This window comes from Rasamsonia emersonii, assembly GCF_000968595.1.
Source record: "Rasamsonia emersonii CBS 393.64 chromosome Unknown ctg1118621760055, whole genome shotgun sequence".
NCBI lineage: Eukaryota > Fungi > Ascomycota > Eurotiomycetes > Eurotiales > Trichocomaceae > Rasamsonia > Rasamsonia emersonii.
Genome location: NW_013563232.1, coordinates 27,767 through 47,792, shown reverse-complemented (window position 1 = coordinate 47,792; position 20,026 = coordinate 27,767). Strand labels below are relative to the sequence as shown.

The following is a 20,026-nucleotide window of genomic DNA, read 5'->3' as shown; positions in this document are numbered from 1 at the left end:
ATTCAACACCGCTTCCTGGCTCTGTCCTGTCTTCGCTCAGACCATCTTGTCTTCTCGACGAGCTGCGATTGGTAGGCGGCTAAAGAGAGCTGGGTGCAGAACGTCGGATTGTCATTGGCATCTGTCTCACCTCGATTGGTTCGAGAAGCATCTCTGCTAGACGCCCTCGTGGAAGTGGGTTTTTGTTTTTTTCTTCATCCAACCGTACCGCAGCCAGACAGCGTAAGGGGGTCTGGAGGTTGCGAACTATTTACTGTCTCTGTGGCTTGTTTCTCCGACTTTTTTCCTCTGTCTGCAGACCGCTTCCGCTGGGGGAAAGCTCGCCCGGTGTTTAGCTGCGCGCAACAAAGGGAGAAAAGAAAAGAAAAAAAAACGGTGACTAGGGAGGGCTGTCTTCCTGACTGGGAATACGGTCTCTACTCGATAGTGTACCTCTAACTCTCTGCACGGTTCCCGTTCCAGAGGATCCAAGGAGCGCGCCTGTGCCGGCCTCTCATTGGATCTCTCCTGCCAGCGCGGTGGACGAGCGATCCAGGGGAAAAGCCACGCACCCGGCAGAGGAACGGCCATCGCGATCCCCGTCCTTGTTTGCCGCTCTGGGGAGCGCATCTTGTGCGATCCCTGCGGTCCTGATACATGTTTGGCAGCTGGATCACTGCCCTCGCCCCCATTCTCCAATCCCGCCCGGCCCTGCACCAGCGATTCGCGGTTCCGCTGTCGATCGCCGGTTGACCCGATCCAGCCATTTCGTCGCTCGCTCACCCCAGGCTATCGCTATCCTGTCCTCTCCTATCGGACCTCCAGCAATCGCCATCACCCGCCCCCTCCGTGCACACTGACTATCCTCAAGGTGAGTGAGGTGAGGTCGCACACCGGGGACGATTCGTGCGCATTCTTTTTCCTCCCCTTCTGGAAGTTGAATGGTCCTTGGCACTGTTTCGAATCGCGTCTGCCCTACACCGTCGACTTCGTCCCTAACGGCCTAACTGCGGGGCAATTGCTGTGAGACTTCGCCAGCTAGGCCAGGCCATTGAGCGCCTGTCTGGCCGTGACAGCTGGTCGTGACTGACTTCCTGTTCCTTATCTGGCCTGCAGAACAGCATCTGCCTGTCTTCGCAGCCAGTACCAGATAGAGACCTCGACCGCCTCAGCCCAGAGCCCGGTGTGTATCTCCGCTTCACGGCAAGGGCCCACGCTGTTCCACTGCGACCCACCGTAAGCTCAATCGTCGCCGTGACAGCTTGTGACCCTTAGGCTCGCTGGCCTTCAGCCAGATCATCATCAATCATTCCAGCGCGCACTGACAGCCGCCTGTCTGCAGCGCCCAAATACAGCTCCTGTGGCTGTCACAGACAAGAACAGCCGGCAGGCTCCTTACTGAATCGGTCCGTCTGGCCCTGCCAGAGTCGCCTCTGGTGCGCCGTCGCAGGATCCGCCTGGTCCAACAAGTCAATCCACTCTGGGTACGTTGTTTTCCCGCCAGCCCAGCTCCCCGTCACTAGTTAGTGATCCTCTTCTTCTCCATTTCTCAGCCATCGCTCCCCCGGCGCTCACGCAACCCTGCCTGTGCCCCAATCGCTTCTCCCGGCCTGCCGCCATCCCAAATATCCACCGCCCAAAAATAATCTCCCAACGCATCGTTCTGCTCCCCCCCGTCTTCGCCCGAAAGTTTCCCCTCTGCTTTTTTTGCCCTTGTAGTGCCTGCCGTTGGAGAAGCTCCCGTCGCTTCCTCCTTCTCCCCTTGCTGCTCCGTCCGTCGAAGACCTGGGGAAAGCTAGGTAGCCAGAGGGCATAGAAGAAAGACACGAACCAGATCCCCCCACAGCAGGCCCGATCAGAGCCGATACCCGCCTCTGGGCGTGTTTTCCGGGTTTGTCTCGTTCTCTCTGCCTGGCTTCTGTTCTCCTCCTCTTAGCTCTGCCCCGTGCGGTCTTGCATCCAGCCCCATCTTTCCCAACCTCCAACTAAAACGCGGAAGGTGGAAATCTCTTGGCCGGGCCTAAGATCGACCGTTCCTTTCGACCTCTCGTTTTCCCCTCCCCAGCTCTGGTGTCTTGCTTTTTCCCCCCTCCCCAAAAAAGTCTCTGGCGTTTTGGTAAGAGACCCAAAACCCCCCCCCCCTTCCAAAACATCTTTCTCTCGCTGGCCTATCCATCCTTTTCTGCATGCATCTCCCGTCCCAAGGGGCTTGCTTCCAAGCACGCATCTCCCCAGTTTCTTAAAACTTCCCCTTCCCTCCCCGTCTGAAACCCTGAAGAGCACAAGCCATCTTCATCTGCCGCGAGGCCTTGCGTTTGCTGCTTGCTGCTTGCTGCTGCTGCTGCCGCTGCCGCTGCCGCTGCCGCTGCCCGCCGCCGCCGCCGCCTCCGGAGCTGCTCGCTGCCCCAGCCTCCACTTTTTTGTATATGCCTTCTAGGAAACTGGGAGGTACGCGATCTCTATCCGCCAAACACTCTTATCTTACCTTGCTGCTCTCTTCTTATTGTCGTGTTTTTCTCTTGCATGCATGATTGTCTCCTCTCCCATATCGTGCCTTTGAGGGAGGGTTCCTTTGCGACTCAAAGCACCCTGTTCCCATATAAGCGCCCATTTGTACTACGGATGGAACTGTTTTGATTTCTCCATGCTGTCGCGACGTTGATCGTTTATTGATTTATGCATGCACCAAGCTTACCAGCATCCCTTTTTATAGAAGCGTCGTCTCCGCTCTCGCGCAGAGAAGAGAAGAAGCCCTCTTTCTCTCCTTTCTCTACGACCGCCACGACCGTTACGACTAGCCACGATCACGATCACCTCTGATTTTCTTTCTTGTTGTTGATCACGGCTCTGCAGACGCATACCGTTTAGACTTGTTGGCATTGATTCTCATTTGATATCTTCGGCATTTTCGGCTGTTCCCTTGAACAAAGCGTTTGCAACGGAAGAAAAAAAACGGAAAAGAAAAATATTTGTTCAAGCGAAAAACTTGCCTTTTGTCATCTGCCGCGGTTCACGATTAGACACGATACCCACGAGCTTGTTCTGTGGTCTGATTCGGAAAAGTGTTTTTCGATTCGTCCCAGCGCGCATTCTAGTCACACCATCACCGCTGCCGGTTCATGCTGCTTGCCGTGACACGACAAAAAAAAAAGTTTTGATGTAGATCCGTTTTGCATCTTGGCGTTTCCATTTTGTCTGTCTAGCTCAATTGTCTGCTTTTTCTTTTCAGCGTTCATGTTCACGAAGTCAACGAGCTTGCAACGATCGTCTTGTCATCAGATCCTCCCCGGATTACGAGATTCCCTCTGCACCGTTCTTACGATTCTGTCTTGATTGACTTCGCCGGTTTGTGGAGTGGTCATTATATTGATTGCTGTTGCTCGCTTGTTTGCATGATCTGGCCCATTTAGAGCCCGTTCGCGTTTGTCAAGATTATCTATATTGAGGGAGATTATTTCCGCTCTTGTCGAACGCCCCCCCCCCGGACGGATATCTCGCTGTCGAGACAACTGATTATTTGGGCAATCTTGCAGTCCATTTCCTGATTTCTTCCACCGAACTCTTCGCCTTGACGTCGTCAATACCGAAAAGCTGGAGCTACCGTCGATCACGCAAGTGCAGACTCGAGGTCCCGTCGACATTCCGTGGTTCAATCGTCACGCTGCTGAAAGACCGTTATTCTCCAGTGACAAATTTCCGCCGTTCCAGCCACCGATATCCCAACCATCGCCCTTGTCGGGACCCCTGTCCTTGCAGAGTGGTGCCCAGGGTGCGTCAACTGCGGTCTCTGGGTCAAGCAACTCGTCTCACAACGCCAAGGGTTTTGCCAGCTCAACGGGCGTAACTGGTGGCAGTCAGCACCAGTTGTCTGTGGAGGGCCCGGGTGCTACCGATCACAAGTTCCCAACCCAAACCCCCAGTCGAGGCTCTTCTCAGAGCCACAGTGGTCTCAACACCATGAACCAGACACAGCCGTATATGGACGTGCATTCCTCGCACTTTTCATCTCCCCAGTCGTATGCCTCCCAGAGTGCTACGGCAGGAGCTTTAGTTCCTTATTCGCATTATCAACAACAACCGCCGGTTCTGCAGCCCGGTTCGACGGCCTATCCGTCGACTGCGAATTCCTATTCTCAATATGGATATGCAAATGGCGTTACTTCAACTCAGTCGACCACGCAGCCGCCGACTACGTCCATTCCCAGCCAGATTCCTGGTCAGCTGCTGCCCTTACCAGGTAAAGACCTTCCCATCCGCCTGTCGATCGTACATGATTATTATTCTCATTCCTTTCTGTGGAGATTGCTGACCGTTGTAATTTTTCTTTCGCAGCTATGACAAGTCATACAGTGACGCCTCATGGATACGTCACTGGTTCTAATCAACAACCCACTCCGGGACAAGTTTACGATACAACCGGTCAGCTTGCGCCTCCGGGAGCGAAACCGAGGGTGACTGCTACTCTGTGGGAGGACGAGGGTAGTCTCTGCTACCAAGTCGAAGCCAAGGGTGTCTGCGTTGCTCGACGTGAAGGTACGTGAGCCACGAGTATAGGTCGTCGCGATGCATGATACTTACAAATACGGTTAGATAACCACATGATTAATGGGACGAAGCTTCTCAATGTTGCGGGAATGACCAGAGGTCGTCGAGATGGTATATTGAAGAGCGAGAAGATTCGCCATGTTGTGAAAATTGGACCGATGCATCTGAAGGGCGTGTGGTAAGATTCAGTTCCATATCCTTTTTTTTTGTGCGACCCGCAATTCCCTGTCCGACTGACAAACATTCAGGATCCCCTTCGAACGTGCCCTCGACTTCGCCAATAAAGAGAAGATCACTGATCTGCTCTATCCGCTCTTCGTGCATAACATCGGGGGCCTGCTGTATCATCCCACTAATACGAGTCGAACCAATATGGTGGTGCAGGATTCGCAACGACGACTGGAAGGAACACAACGAAGCTCGCAGGGTCCGCAAGCTCCGACACTTCACCACCATCACTCAATGCAGACATCTGTGAGCTCTCACATGTCACAGCCACCAGCCCCGTCAATACCCCCTCAACCCAGCGCTCGGCCTGGGCTGGATCGAGCAAATACATTCCCCACGCCACCGTCAAGTGCAACTAGCCTGATTCCTATTTCCAATCAGCAAAACACATACGAATGGGGTAGCCAGAACATGGCCTCTGGATCGCAGCAATTGTCCATCGACGCAGGGCTGAGCAATGCTCGATCTATGCCAGCTACACCGGCTACAACTCCCCCAGCAAACAACCTGCAGGGCATGCAGTCATATCCGACTCAGACCGGTTATGATAGTTCCAAGCCATACTACTCTACAGCCCCCCAGTCGCAGGCGCAGTATGCGCCCCAACAATCATTAGCCCAGCCAAACATGACGAGCTACGGTCAGGCGATGGCCACAAACTCTTACGTGAAGAATGAAATGGCGCCCCCATCCGCGAGGCCATCTGGCGTCCAAGGGGAGGCAGAACCAGTTGAGGTGAAATCTGAGCGCTATGGTCAAACAAACGGGCAGGTCAGCCAAGGAGCAGCCGAGGGAGAGCCGGCGGTTCACGAGCAGGAATCCGAGTATCTCAACGATAACGGTGCGGCCTACAGCACCAACCGCAACTCCTACACCTACACGACGAATCCGTCTGTGGGATCTCTAGTGGGAGAACAGTCGCAAATAACCCCGGCTATGACTGGTTCACCATCCCAGCAAAATGGTACCGATCAAATGACTCCTCGCACCGCCGGTGGGGCTCCACAGTGGGCTCAGGGATACAATAATACACCTCCCAAATCCGCACAGTCGAGTAGCCTGTACAATATTGTCAGCGACACACGCAGCACGGCAACCAACGGAAATACCGCAGACTCGTTTCCTGCAGCAAATACCGCCTCTGGTTATTCAGCTTCTGTGAACGGTTCCATGGGCTCGACAAAGCGGATTCGAGAGGACGACGATGATCGGGTTGCTCGACCAGACAGTGGCGGGGGAGAGTACGATCATAAGCGTCGCAAGACCTTGACCGAAGCGCCCGTTGGCGGGCCTGTTGGCGGGCCCCTGATCAGCCTTCAGCCTGTCAAGGCAGGAGTGATGTCCCGGCGACGATGAACATTGACCTCTAGCACCTAGTCAGCCTAATGAACGTTGAAGTCATTCTCGATTGGGGGATGGTTGTTCTGCTAATCGAGTTTTATATTGTCCCGTTGAAAGTTTCCGTCCGGGCTCTCTCGTTGATGCTTAGAAGGCAGACATCCTCTGTTTCATGGCTGGCGTTCCGAGTCGGTTCAAGACGTGTGGCAGTAAGGAGCTACACTACTGGTATGGCTGTTCTTTGCCTACATATCATTTACAGGGGAGAGGAGGCAATGGGAAGGCTTAGGCGCAGACTTGGGAAATGTTTTCACGACGGGACACGCGGTAATGGGGTTCTCTTCTTGCCATCTGGCTGACTCCATGGTTTACACCTTTCGGGTTACTGTTGTTCTTTACCATGGAGCATCACCAAGGCCTGGACATTCTGATGATCTGGATGACCATGTGGTTGAACCAGACCTAGGCATCCGGTGTGTACTATCATATCCAGGTCGTGGTGACTGGTCTGTTGTTGTTTTTACATTTTGGGTTGTGTTGTTTTGGGCTTTGTTCCTGGGCATGTGTTTCGTTGCAACAATTCCTTTTTTTTTAACGACCATGATGAGACGAATTTCCTTATGTTTTGATGTTCTGGCTTGTTGAATCTGTGGTTTTTCTTTTTTTTTTCCTTGTGTCTTTGTTTCGACAAGTGCAAGGCCTGTCACCGCGCACTTGACCAAAACTCCATTCCTTAGTTCATTCCTTTTTCATCTCTTTTCCCAGTCTTTGGGCAAGAAAACAGTCGGTTTCCCGACACCTGCAGCTCTTTTTTGTTTTTATCTGCCGGTCTAAGCCGGTCGCTGTTCTACAAAAGCATGTTCTAAGAAGAGATGACAGTCATGATAACGAAAGCTAATTGAAATACTGTTTCTGTCTGCTTCAATGGGATTGCAGAAGTATGGATACAAGTAACTCGTAACTCTTTATGTTAGTTGCGACATGCCAACGGATTTGATATGATCTAACCCGATCAGGCAATATGAAAACACGCGGATCGCTGCAGTCTTGGCGCGCGCAACCAGTTCGTCACGACTCACAACACAGTTTTCTAAGAACCCTTGCGTCTAGACGCTCTTACTTAGATCGACTGACTACGTATAATTGCTCTTCTTTGAGAGTTCTTCCGCAGGTCAATTTTGCTGCGAAATGCTATTTTTGTTATCTGCGCCGTGATCGATCGAACTTTTCTTGGGTTGTGTTTGATCTGGCATTCGTCACCCCGCATCATCAATCAACGTGAACTACCCTCGATTGATTGATTATAAACACATGGACTCGACAGACAGTACGGAGTACTGTATATTGTCTTGACGCCTTGTCATTATTATTAGTCAGGGGAGACAATATTGAGTACCTTTATGTCTTGAGGCTGCTACCTTTTTTTTTCCCCTTCTTGTCAGTCTTTACGACCGACGTACTTACTACATACCTCCCTGCATTGAACAATGGCGTCATCATCATCATCACAGATCACAAAATACCCTGATGATAAATCACTCTCATCTACTACTTCTTCGTCATCATCATCATCATTGAATTGCAAAAAACCAACTCGCCTGAGTGATCTCACTTTCCGAAACCAGAACATTTTCGATCCCTGGAACTCAGCTTCTACAGGCCATCAACGGGCAGAAAACCCGTACTCCTGCACGACTGAATGGCGACAAACGCGGACGGAGAAACTTGCAAGGCAGTTCCGAGGGGTGCCGAGTGACGACTGCTCTGACGCTACCAATAGCAGAGGAAAAACGACAGGAGAATGGCGATGGTTATCAGCAGAAGAAGCGAAGAGAAAGGAGCTCGGTTGTGAGGATATTAGGAAGTTCTTTGGCGGGGTGAAGAAGGGTCAGACGGAAATATCCATATCCGTCTCGAAGAAGGCAGGCCTTCTTCCAACAATGGGGTCATCGTCAAGACAAAAGCTCACGTTTTGCGAGAACAATAACAACGACAGCGACAATAATAACAATAATGATGATAATGACAATGACAATAAGACGAACGCAGTCGATGACAACATTCCAGGTCATAAAGAGGAGGAAGAGAAGAAGAGCGAACCAGAACCAGAACCACAACCAGGGCAAGGGCAAGAGCCGGGACAACGACGAGGCATCTTCACCGGTCTAACATTCTACATCAACGGCTCCACCTTCCCACTAATCTCAGACCACAAACTAAAGCATCTCCTTGTCGAGAACGGCGGCAACATCTCCCTCGCACTGGGCCGACAGAGCGTGACGCATGTGATTCTGGGGAGGCCAAACAATCACAACACCGACAATAACAACAGCAACAATTGTAGTGGATATAATTATCCCGGAGCAGGAGGCGGTCTCTCCGCAGGGAAACTGCAAAAAGAAATCTCCCGCGCAGGAGGAGGAGGAGGAGGAGGAGGGGGGAAAGGAGTGAAATTCGTTGGTGTGGAGTGGTACGAACGAACCCTGACCCTCCAAAAAAAATGCCCCTAATTGTCATGTTGATGCTGATTGATATACAAGGGTCCTCGAAAGCCTCAAGGCATCCAAACGTCTCCCCGAAGCACGGTTTTCGTCGATGCATATGGCGGCGAGGAAGCAGCCTAGTGTGTATGGGATGTTTGCTAGAGAAAAAGATATTAGCAAGCAGAAAGGGTAGCTAAGACAGAAAGGGTAGCTAAGACAAAAAAAGAAAAGATAAGACGAGTATGTGCAGTGTAAGGTATCTATTTATCCACTGACTGAATGACTTATGATAATATCTATGTATTGTATTGTACTGTACATTGTAGATACGTACATGTACATGACATGTTTAACAGACTTATGGCTAACTATTCCTTTTCCCTTCTTTCAATCTTGTCCTTACGACCTACTTACCTACCTACCTACCTACCTACTTACTGTACTGTACATGCAGCATATCTATCTATCTATCTATCTATCTATCTATCGCAAACAAAAAAAAACACTCTGATATGATATGATACTCATCGCGCTCTCTCTATCTACTTTGCATGTAGAGTACATACTTCTCAGAAAGAACACCAACACCCCCTTTGCTCAGGTTATGCATGCCAACCAAGCCGTTACTGTATAGTACTGTATATGTCGTGGTACAATGGCGTACCCCGACGGATCCCGACCAAGGTCCGTCCTTACGATCTCATGGCTCGTCCTTTCATATCACGTGAAAGGTTAGACCTTATCCTGTATAGTAGCCGGAGGACAGAGGACCACAATCGAATGGATATGCCATTAAGCCTTTACAGTATAGCTAGCTAGTTATCTATGAATAACCAGCTTCATTTTATTTTATTTTATTTAATAAGCTTATTTTATTTTTTAATTTTGGACATATGTATATATGCTGGATGTCAAAACTGAGGGGTAATAATGATAATGCATGTATGTATGTGTTCGAACATCGGGAAAGGAACTTGAGTACGCGCCAGAAGTCATTTCAAAGCATCAGACGATCATCAGACGATTTGACACTGATCATAGTATATCTAAACAATGAGAATGGGACAGGTTGAAGCGCAGCTGCTCAACTTAGTAGAGGTCTTATTTCTTTATATGCCGAAAAGATCGATTATTCACTATATCAAAATACGACAGACCCATCAATCAAAAAATTGTGTCAACCTGGGCAGCTATCATTCACACTAGGGGTTCACTAGATAGATAACCTAGGTTTTTTTTTCCTTTTGTGCCCCCAGTCTGTTTGAAAGATTGTTTGTATTGGCCACCTTTGCCTCCACCACGGGCCCTCTATATATGTCCGAGCATCTAGTTCTTTAACATGCCATTTGTGACGCCTTCGTCATTTGCGACTCCATTGCCGTTCGTGACCCCGTTGCTGTTTGCTACCCTGTTGCCATTCGCGATTCCATTTCCGTTTGCGACACCATTGCCATTTGTGACTTCATTGCCAATTGCGACTCCACTACCGTTCGCAACTCCATTGCCATTCGTGACCTCATTGCCGTTCGCGATTCCGTTACTCTTTGCGACTCCATTGCTTGCGACCCCATTTCCATTGACCTGAACTGGGACTATTCGCAACAGCATATCACCTTTCTCGACAGAATCTCCGGCGGCAATTGAAATATCTTCAACCCTGCCACTGACCTCTGAACTGACATTGACCTCCTATGTCCCGAGTTAGACGCCTCAACCAATTTTCTCTTACCAGTCTTATCATCTCAAGCGGCAGTGCGACTAATCTACTCACCATTTTCATAGCACCGATCGTCAACAACACGTCGCCGGCTTTGACCTCGCTCTGATTCTGAGCGACCACTCGGATGATATTCCCAGACATAGGTGCTGCCACCTCACCGTCGTGGACATTGGCTTTTCGCAGTTTCTTTTCGGCGTTGCTGTATCATTTGACAGGTTAGTAAAAAAAATTGATAATGTCGTGTAGTGTACGCACGCAATGCCTGCTCCATTTGTGTCGTGGGTATGCATATGGATCGGAATGTCGGGGTATTTGGCTCGGATCGCCCGTACCAAGGCCCGGCCTGCCGCCGGTTTCATCACCCCAGACATGGACTTGACCGCAATAACATGAGCGCCGAACTCAATCAACTTGTCCACGATGTCCATGTAATAGTCCAAAGTGTACTTGCCCGGTGCCATCATATCCCCGTGTACATGATAGTACCCTCCACGAGTCCGCCAGCAGCAAGAACGGCGCGAATGCCCACCTCGAGGTGCTCCAGGTTGTTCAGGGAATCAAAGACTCGGAATATATCCACCCCAGTATCCTTGGCGAGCTTCACAAAGTGATACAAAGCGTTATCTGGTAATCTATGGATCAAAGCTTCTGTCAGCTATCGGAGAGTCGCTTGAAGGCAGGTTACACCTTACGCAGAATATGCCACTCCATTGGTGCTTCTTAGTAGCATCTGAAACGGAATATTCCTACATACCCATCAATTAGAGACATGGTCCTGCTTGATATGGTGTCCGGAGGCACTTACGGAACTAATTTTCGTAGTCTCCGCTGTATGTCAAAATAAAATAACTCGTTATTGAATTGTCTTTTATCTCAGACGGGGTGCTTATCACTTACCAGGCGCTCCCATGGGTCCTCGTACAAAAAGCGAAGCATAACATCAAAGGTTGCCCCTCCCCAGCACTCCAGACTGTAAGCTGCACTGTAAGCATGGCTCGTATGGATCGCTATCGCCGCCAAGTCCCTCGTCCGCACACGGGTTGCTAAGAGTGATTGTTGGCCATCTCGCCAAGTTGTATCGGTGATTAGGATTTGTTTGTGGCGTCTGATCATTTTGGCGAATTCCTGTGGTCCACGTTCCAGAAGCACCTGCCGCCATCCATGGGGGCATGGCTTTGTGGTGTCCAACTTCTCACCCGTCTTTCTGTCAAAGAGCGGCCCGGTTGCAATGTCATCCTTCACTCCGGGAGGTTTCTATGGCCACGGTCAGTAAGGATGTTCTGAAAGAAGGAAAGTGACCCGGCAAAAGGCACATCCACGTACCACTTGACCCTTGATCCTGCTGCCATTGACATAGGCATCTGCAAGAGAGAGTAGAAATTTATGCTCTCTGTCAAGAGATGGTTCCGGGGTAAGAAGCTCAGGATTGTCGTCTAGAATGAGGTCCAGCAATTCCCAGCCGAAAACACCGGGTGCTCAAGGAGTCGGATCAAGAAAGAGATATTGGTCCGTACGCCTCTGATTTTAAACTCTCTGAGCGCGCATAGTGCTTTTTTCCTTGTTGCAGTCAAGTCTCGATCCGACGTGGTGCACTTGACCAGGAGCGAGTCGTAGAATGGGCTAATCACTGCGCCTTGGAAGCAGTCACTTAGTCCAAGCGCACACCCTTGCAAGTCGGCAATTTGCAGAACTCAATCTTGCCACTATCCGGACGAAAGCCTGATTGATTATCGAGATTGTTATCACAAGGTCTGCCCCCTCAATTTCGGGCTATGCTCACCTTCTGATGGGATTTCAGTGGTGATACGGCACTGCAGAGCGCATCCACGCTGAGAAATCCGGTTTTGCGTCAGGCCTAATTCAACCAAGCTTGCGCCACAAGCGATACGCAGCTGGGCGGCGACGATATCAATTCCAGGGAGTTCTTCGGTCACTGTATGCTCGACTTGACTGTGGAGCTTTTAAGCAGGACCGATCCCGAGTAGGCCTTGATGGGGTCTGCGGACTTACATTTGGGGGTTCATCTCGATAAAGTAAAACCGGTCATTTTCCACGAGAAACTCCACTGTCCCAGCATTCTCTGGAAAAGTGGTTATTTTACTGGATCATACCATCAAAGACCACAGGTGATATCGTAGAAAAAAAAAACTTACCATAGTTGAGATACCTTGCCAGTCTAACGGCTGCATAGAAAACACCTAGTCGAACCTGGGGCAGCAGATTCGGAGAAGGCGCGAATTCGATCACCTTTTGGTGCTTCCGTTGCACGCTGCAGTCGCGCTCGAATAGATGAACATGGTTGCCATATCGATCGCTTAGAATCTGGACCTCGATGTGCTTGGGCCGATCCAAAAATCTCCAGTGGATGTGAGCTTCCACTCACTCGCCGGTATGAACATGTACCCACCGTTCGAGAAACACGGCATCATTCCCAAATGCACTCAGAGCCTCCGATCTTGCGGCAGTCACCGCTGCTTCCAGGGAGTCACCCTCGCGAACGACTCGCATGCCTCGACCGCCACCTGTAAATGTTAGCGAACCGTAACACTTGCGCTGTAGACGAGATTGTCTTACCACCAAAACTGGCTTTGATGACAACCGGATATCCATGCCTGCCGGCAGACCATCAGCGTCCTAGAACTTGAACAGCCCGAAGGATCTTAACCAACCTTGCGACGAAATCGTATGCCTGTTGGAGGTCTTGCAATGGACCGTCGGTGCCAGGGATGATCGGAATGTCACATGCTCGTGCAATCTCACGAGCCAGCACTTTATCACCCATTTTTCTGATTACGTCGGTTGGGGGACCAACGACTACTGAGATTAGTACCAAAGCCTGGAGAAGGATACAGTCTCACATACAGTTCATCCCAGCATCGCGAACTTGGGCCGCAAACGACGCATTCTCCGAGAGGAATCCGTACCCTGGATGACTAAAACCTCCCAATAGATTGATTAGGCATCTTCTCCTTTCAAGTTCGAGATGACAGGATATTTGCTTACACGAGATCGACGTTTTTCTGTCTCGCGATCTCAACGATTCTCGAAGCGTCAAGATAGGCATCTCTAGAAGGAGTTAGCACAAGAATAACCCATATGCTGGGAACCTGGAAAGGATCAGCCCTACATAGGGCCTAATTCTCCCGGATTGGCAATCAAATAGGCAGCGTCCGCCTCTGCTGATGGGTAAGTGAGATGTCACCGGAGGACCCTTTGATTGTTACTGGGAGGTTCTGACTTAGCCGCTGTCCTCCGCCGAGTAAATCGCGACGGTGGACATGGATAGCTCCTGAGCTGCCCGCAGCACTCGAGCAGCGATTTCGCCGCGCTTTGCGACAAGGACCTTCAACTTGTCCATGGTGAATCGATCTCGGTACGGATGTTTTCAGTCAACAGCAAAGAATCAATAGATTGTGGTACGATATTTCGAGTCCTTCATGATGTCCACCCGGTTTGGAGAGCGATATATAAAACACAATCCAGATATTCCCTCTACCAGACCGAGGCTCACAGGATTGAAATTCACCGATTGATTGCATTTTCGTCTGCCAGGTGGCCAATCAAACTGAGGTTTCCGGCAGTGGAGCTTCATGCTCAACCTAACAATGACCATATCCAGGCCATCACTCTTCAAGATAGAAGACCATCCATCATTTGGAGCACGTAGGCCGCATCCCGCCTATACATCAAAAGAAATTATGCGGATCGGCAACGAGGCGAGCTGAATGACGGGAGAAAGAGGAACAATGGAGGCCGCATGAAGGACGTCGCGAAGCACTGATGATCTCTGACAGCTCTTTGCGGTCGGAGTGGTAATTAATTACAGCATGCCCCATCTCGTACAGGGCTGGGAGGGGAAGACAAAAGTGCCCCGGGGCTTCTGCAGGACTGTTCGCTGCCAAAACATGGTTGTGGTTTCCATTTGGATTTGGACCGTGGTTGCAGCGAAGATGACGCATCTGGGGTTTTGTGCAGATGAGGAGTCAGATAAAAAATGACTCTTGTGCAGATGTGGAGTCAGATAAAAAGAAAAGAAGAAGAGAAGCATGAGAGGAAGAGAGCTATGCCTGGCTGATGCTGGCAGGGATGATCTGGGAAGCGTAGCAAGGGTCATTGCAGATGGTGGTCATGGCTAGTTGGGTAAGGCCTGCACGGCCAACCAATAACATCACGCAGTCTGCATCAACTCCGGTCGTCGAGAAGATTAATCTCCGTTCCGTATAGGGAAGCAGCGGGTAATTTTTCATCTGCCATGCACTGGTATGATCTCGTAAGCAATATAGTGCAATTGGGGTGGTTTACAGCTAGGTTGGCGTGGATCGTGGAGCCAAAACCCCTCGTGGACCCTGCATGAGCCTAATTCTCCACCTGCATGCAGATGGCGGACGGGCCGAACGGGGTCCTGCATGAACGCTATTACAACCTACTCCACGCATTGCAACGGACTACAAGCAAATTGAAGATGGCATACGGAGGACTCGGTCTGGGCAGACGCTTGATTGGTTTCTACCACGGTCAGAACCACGGGATTGACTGCACTCGGTACTGTACTGTACTGTACATGGTAACTAGAGACAACAGAAGAAGATGATGATCCACTCTATTTCACCACCGCCATCAGGAAGCCATCATAGTTCTTCTCCGACACCGTCTGCATCAGAGTCGCCTCAACCCTCGGATCCTTGCCTGCCTGCTCAATGACCTCACGCGCCCCCGCCACGGGTCCCTCCTTGAGCTTCTCCGGTTTGACAATGTTGCCTTTGCGCACCACGTTGTCGACGATAATCGCGGAACCAGGCAGACTGATGCTCGCGGCGAGGTCGAAATACGGCCAGTTGTTCTCCTTGTCGGCGTCGATGAAGGTGAACCCGGAACAGGGGACGCTGCCCACTGACCACCTCCGCTTTGATCTTCGGCAGCGTCTCCAGCGCTGGGCCGACGATGATCTCTACTTGATCGCCAACCCCCGCCCGTTCGATGTTTTCGCGGGCAACCCGCGCGTGTTTCGGATCGACCTCCAGACAGGTGATGCGGATCCCGGGGTTCAGGGTCGCAATCCAGATGGCCGTGTAGCCTCCGAGGAGGCCGACCTCGAGAACGTTCTTTACGTTCCCAATGCGACACTGGAGGGCCAGATACTTGCCGAACGCCGGGTAGGTCGAATCATCCGGCATCCCGCTGCTCCGGATGTGTTCGAGAGCCGCGTTCAAAGCGGCTGCGTTGGGACGCGTGGGAGGATGAAGATGCGCGACGCCGTACGCATCGACGCCGGTCCAGCGATCATCGTGTTCATAGTCGTCGTTGACAAAGATATCCTTGGTCGACATGGTTGTGACGGAGGTCAAAGAGTCTGAAGCAGTTTGGATAGCACTCGAAAGAAAAATCGAAGGTTGTAGTTTTTCAATTGAACTTGGACTTCAGGAAAAGCGAAGAGCACCCATTTAAATAGTGACGACACACGATTTACACGAGAGTATGATTATTTAGTCCATAGAGGGGCAGTTGATGGGAGAACGACGGACAGACACATGGCACCTTTACATGTCGCGATGTGATCATTATGGAATTAGCTGCAGTAGTGCAAAGTCTAGGTCGCGATGCATGCCTGTCTTCAATGCTGCGATATAGTGGCTTCAGGTCTCAATACCATTGACGTCGAGTTCGAGGGAGCCAGGACATTGGACCATGGGCCAACAATATGCATGGTTAGTTGATCTTCCAATGGGTTACGTAACATTCATAAGGGCTGTGAAACAGAGGACAGACATTGTCATTCATCTCACCTTCTCCGCGGTCCAGAACCCCCCAGATGGCAGGCTTGCCGTTTGGATGTATCAACCTTTGTCATAGTAAATCTCGGTGTATCTACACGGTTAGACTATGGAACATGCATCAGGTACGTTCTAAGAGAGCTTCAGGAAGAGTCAGAATCCTCAATTGGTCATTCCGGAAGTGAAAAAAAGACTAGGTTCTGCTTTCTTAATACACTTCCTGTTGTCTGCCAATGATTGCCGTCCTTCAGAAAAAGAAAGAAAGACGGCAGTGATATGCAGTCAATGCCAATTGTAGGGCCCGTCTCTGCAATCCTAACTTTAAGATCAACGCTATGTTCCATTATTTTCCCCTCCTGCCAAATAATCCTGCAGGGATGGTAAAACAATAATGCCCCTCATCTGATGGTCAATCAGCAAGCAGCTTGACGATGATGATCAAAGAAAAATGCTACTGAATTCAAAATATTACAGATGTCATCGACGACAGAACTATGAGTGCCAGAGAGACATGACCAAGATGCTATATTTGTGTTTTTGATCAGCTGGCTGTATTGCTACAGTATATGTATGACATTATTGATGATGGACGACCGGTCTGGTCTTTTTTTTTTCCCCATTTCCATTGCATATGTATATTGTATATGTATTCGTATTCGTACCCATATTCTTTGTCTTTGTCTTTGTCATTCATACATAGCTTGTTTATGTCCATGCCCGTGCCCGTTCCCGTATCCAGTCCGAGTCCCAGTCCAGTCCGAGTCCGAGCCCATATGCAATGACACCCATGTCTAAACAGTAATAATGTCCACAAAGTAGAAAGGAAGACAAAAAAATTAGCGGGTAAAAAAAAAGGTAGACATGAATAGTACATCAAGATTCCCATCCATCAATCGTCATGTCAATCATTCATTTCGTCCGAAGTTTGTTCACTGTTAGCTATTTTCGTTTAGATGAACGCCCCAACAAGACGTCGACTCGCTCCGTCGTCACTGCTCCCGCTGTTGCTGCGGCTGCTCGCCCTGCTGGACATAGACATATCCACCCCCCCGGCGACTGTCCCCGTCGCCAGCCACTCTCACGACGTCCACCCCGCTGGCCACCCGACGCGGGCGATCGCTGCGGCGACGGCGACGATGACGACAGAGACATCACCCCGAGATCCGGACTGCCGTGGCCCTGTCTATGCCGTTCAACCCGCACATACGATCGCTCCTCATACGATCCGCCTTCCGCACCCGCTTCTTCAGCAGGGATAGGAGGAAGAGAGCCGGTCCGGCTGGCCGTGCCTGGACGTCCGTGGCGAGGATATTGTCTGGTGCTGTGTAGTGAATCGGGCGAATGTGTGCGACGCGATCGAGGCCGCTCCCCACCTGCACTGTCATGTTCAGGAGGCGGCGGAGGCGGGGAAGACACTCGTCGTACAGGCGGATACAGCATATGAGGGTCGACTTCAGCGTGATATGGATGCACGTCTTCATACGGGGGAAAAGTAGTGGTGGACATCGATGAGGTTCTCGACGCCTGATACGGGCGAGAGTACGCCTCTGGGACCGGCGGTTCCACTGCCTCTAACGTCGAGTCGAAAGAATCAGGAGACTCTGCTCGTGGAATCTTCTCATCCAGGTATTCATCTTCTACTTCCGCCTGTCGAGAGTCCCCTTTCACAAGACCGAGCCTCTCTTCCTCGGTGGCATGCTTCATCGCTCGTTTCTGTTCAAGACTGGCCGATCGCTCGGATCGCCTCAGGATCCCACGGCTTGGGCTGTTAGGGCTCCGAGGGGAATTCTCGGCCGATCGCATCCGATTGAAGACCGTCTGGAAGGAAAATTGACGTCGTGCGGAATGAGGCGGCTCCGGCGCCAGATGGCTGCTCCGGCTGGGCGTTCGGTCCGGGCGGACCTCATCTGCCCAGGCGATCGATCGAGGCGTGTCACTGCGTTCTCGCCCTGGCTGGAACGGTGCGTCGAGGGCGGTTCCTCCACTTCCATGGTAGGCCGTGTCGACATCTTTGTTCGGAGGAACAGAGATTTCAGTCAACGCGACGGGGTGCAACGGGCTGTGAGCGTAATTTCCCTCCTGACCAGGCGCCCGCCATTGTGAGGGATGGAGCATGGTCGACGCCCGGCTCCGGACCTCTTCGAGGAACGTTTGTCCACCCTTCCCACTTGGCGTCCGCGCCGGCTGTTCGCCTTCGTCCGGGAAACGAGACATACCCAGCGGAGGATGAGGCGAACGCGGCGTCCGCGGTGTTCGCGGGGCCATCGTGGGACCCTCACCGATGACGGTCTTGCGTCGTCTCAATCCATCCCACTCGATAATCTCATTCTCGGCAGGCGGTTTCAATTGATCCTCCTGTCTCTCCCTAAAGTACCTCTTCGCTTCCTCTTCTTCCATTTTCTGTCTTGAAACCGAAATGCGGCGGATGATGGCGGCAGTGCCACGAATGGCATCAGCCTTGGGCTCCGACTCGGGCTGCTCTTGCTCGCTGACCTCCCGGATCTGGTCCAAGTCGCCCTTGAAGATGGCCGCATCAGGGACGTCCTTGGCCGATTTGGACAGTTGCAACAAGACCACCCCCGAGCAAATCTGCAAGAATCCCAGAACCATGGTCACAATCGCCATGACGGAGCCGGGGAAACCCTGGAACAGGATCGCCGACGTCACGATTGTGGCACTAGTGAAGAAAACATAGTAGGTGGGTGTGACCAGTGCGGCATTGAAGATATTCAGCGCTTTCTAGAGATAAGAGTCAGTGGGGGATGGAAATGGACAGCACACAGATCGAGCACAACTCACATTGAGGTAGATAATCTCGGTCAGGAGGGAGACAATGACAAAAGCCAACACCACATAGAGAAACCATTGGTTGAACTGGGGGATGCCCCGGATCTGGGCGAGAATGGCGGCACCCAATCCTTGCGTGGCGACGACACTCAATCCTCCGATCAGACTGCAGATGGTCAGGTAGACGAACATGCTCCGTTTGCCGTAGCGGGGACCAGCCCAGAGCGCGACAATGGTACAGCCGACAACGACGATGCCGGCGTAGACCAGAAAACCCGGAGCGAGGACATAGTGCTTCATCTGCTGAATGGTCGATACGGACGACTGCTGAGGAGCATTCAAAGCGATGACGACCGAACCAACGATGCAGTTGAAGCAGCCGACCTTGCCGACAAAACTGAGTCGTTCTTTCAGGAAGATGGCGGACAAGATGGTCGTGACGACCACCGACAGAGCGCCCATAGGGGTGACGAGAATGGCATCGACAAAGGCGTAGGCGACAAAATTGCAGATCTCGCCGACGATCATCAAGATCATGCCGGACCACCACCAGGCGTTCTTCAAGTAGCCGTAGCCTTCGCCAGCCTCCTCATTGTACTTGACGTTGGCCTTGAGCAAGCCGGTCTTTTTGAGCACAAAGGACGAACCGATGAAGACGCCGGACGAAACGGCGAGGGTGATGCCGATGGCCTTGTAGACGGGGGGTTGGGAGGTGTTGCTGCTGGAGTCGCGAGCATAGAGAGCATTGGCATGGGCCAATGCAGCTACAGTCGTGTCCATGACGGCGAAGGCCACTGCCAGCAATGGCGGTCGCTCCGTCTGTTGTATTTACCTCTGGAAATGGGTTTCCAGAGGCAGCGACGACAGAATCGGTGAGCTGTCGTGCGGTGAGAAAAGGCGGACGGGGAGGCGGGCGTAAGAAATGGCGAAGAGATATGGACAGTCGTTATCGGAGAGGCATGGGCGTGACAGTCGTTTCAGGTTGGCTATGAGACAAGGGTGAAACTCGAGTCGTGGAGAGTCTCACGAGGGAATCGTCACACGGCAGTTTTTCGATTTCCTGCTTGCGACAGTGACAGCGGTTGACGCCGATGACGTCGCAGAAGTAGCGGCGATCAGCGGTTGACAGAAAAGGGGATTCGTCGACGGGCGCTGCGGGGAACAGGCGTGTCGCC

General features: G+C 51.4%; 6 protein-coding genes across 6 annotated transcripts; 2 read left to right on the top strand and 4 right to left on the bottom strand.

Moving 5' to 3' along the window:
• Positions 1 to 1,911: 1,911 nt before the first annotated feature.
• Positions 1,912 to 2,508, bottom strand: T310_3183 (uncharacterized protein; the record flags this gene model as incomplete). Its single annotated transcript, XM_013473956.1, has 2 exons — positions 1,912 to 2,251; positions 2,465 to 2,508. 2 exons carry the CDS (start codon positions 2,506 to 2,508, stop codon positions 1,912 to 1,914), a joined length of 384 nt encoding a protein of 127 aa, XP_013329410.1.
• A 1,428-nt stretch (positions 2,509 to 3,936) lies between these two features.
• Positions 3,937 to 6,108, top strand: T310_3182 (uncharacterized protein; the record flags this gene model as incomplete). The annotated part of the gene is made up of 4 exons (XM_013473955.1): positions 3,937 to 4,216; positions 4,312 to 4,512; positions 4,570 to 4,702; positions 4,773 to 6,108. 4 exons carry the CDS (start codon positions 3,937 to 3,939, stop codon positions 6,106 to 6,108), a joined length of 1,950 nt encoding a protein of 649 aa, XP_013329409.1.
• Positions 6,109 to 7,577: 1,469 nt separating this feature from the next.
• T310_3181 (BRCA1 C Terminus (BRCT) domain containing protein) lies at positions 7,578 to 9,646 on the top strand (the record flags this gene model as incomplete). The annotated part of the gene is made up of 7 exons (XM_013473954.1): positions 7,578 to 8,560; positions 8,631 to 8,713; positions 8,758 to 8,824; positions 8,900 to 9,017; positions 9,131 to 9,257; positions 9,411 to 9,515; positions 9,615 to 9,646. 7 exons carry the CDS (start codon positions 7,578 to 7,580, stop codon positions 9,644 to 9,646), a joined length of 1,515 nt encoding a protein of 504 aa, XP_013329408.1.
• A 253-nt stretch (positions 9,647 to 9,899) lies between these two features.
• On the bottom strand, positions 9,900 to 13,651 carry T310_3180 (Pyruvate carboxylase; the record flags this gene model as incomplete). The annotated part of the gene is made up of 16 exons (XM_013473953.1): positions 9,900 to 10,262; positions 10,345 to 10,492; positions 10,770 to 10,925; positions 10,986 to 11,039; positions 11,099 to 11,121; positions 11,191 to 11,547; positions 11,617 to 11,726; positions 12,074 to 12,243; positions 12,304 to 12,373; positions 12,447 to 12,649; positions 12,701 to 12,815; positions 12,868 to 12,905; positions 12,963 to 13,107; positions 13,156 to 13,226; positions 13,297 to 13,416; positions 13,572 to 13,651. The coding sequence occupies 16 exons, from the start codon at positions 13,649 to 13,651 to the stop codon at positions 9,900 to 9,902; spliced, it is 2,223 nt and encodes a 740-aa protein (XP_013329407.1).
• An 885-nt stretch (positions 13,652 to 14,536) lies between these two features.
• Positions 14,537 to 15,620, bottom strand: T310_3179 (O-methyltransferase; the record flags this gene model as incomplete). Its single annotated transcript, XM_013473952.1, has 3 exons — positions 14,537 to 14,695; positions 14,765 to 14,861; positions 15,001 to 15,620. 3 exons carry the CDS (start codon positions 15,618 to 15,620, stop codon positions 14,537 to 14,539), a joined length of 876 nt encoding a protein of 291 aa, XP_013329406.1.
• Positions 15,621 to 17,003: 1,383 nt separating this feature from the next.
• Positions 17,004 to 19,631, bottom strand: T310_3178 (Uncharacterized protein; the record flags this gene model as incomplete). The annotated part of the gene is made up of 2 exons (XM_013473951.1): positions 17,004 to 18,803; positions 18,864 to 19,631. The coding sequence occupies 2 exons, from the start codon at positions 19,629 to 19,631 to the stop codon at positions 17,004 to 17,006; spliced, it is 2,568 nt and encodes an 855-aa protein (XP_013329405.1).
• Between the last annotated feature and the right edge of the window lie 395 nt (positions 19,632 to 20,026).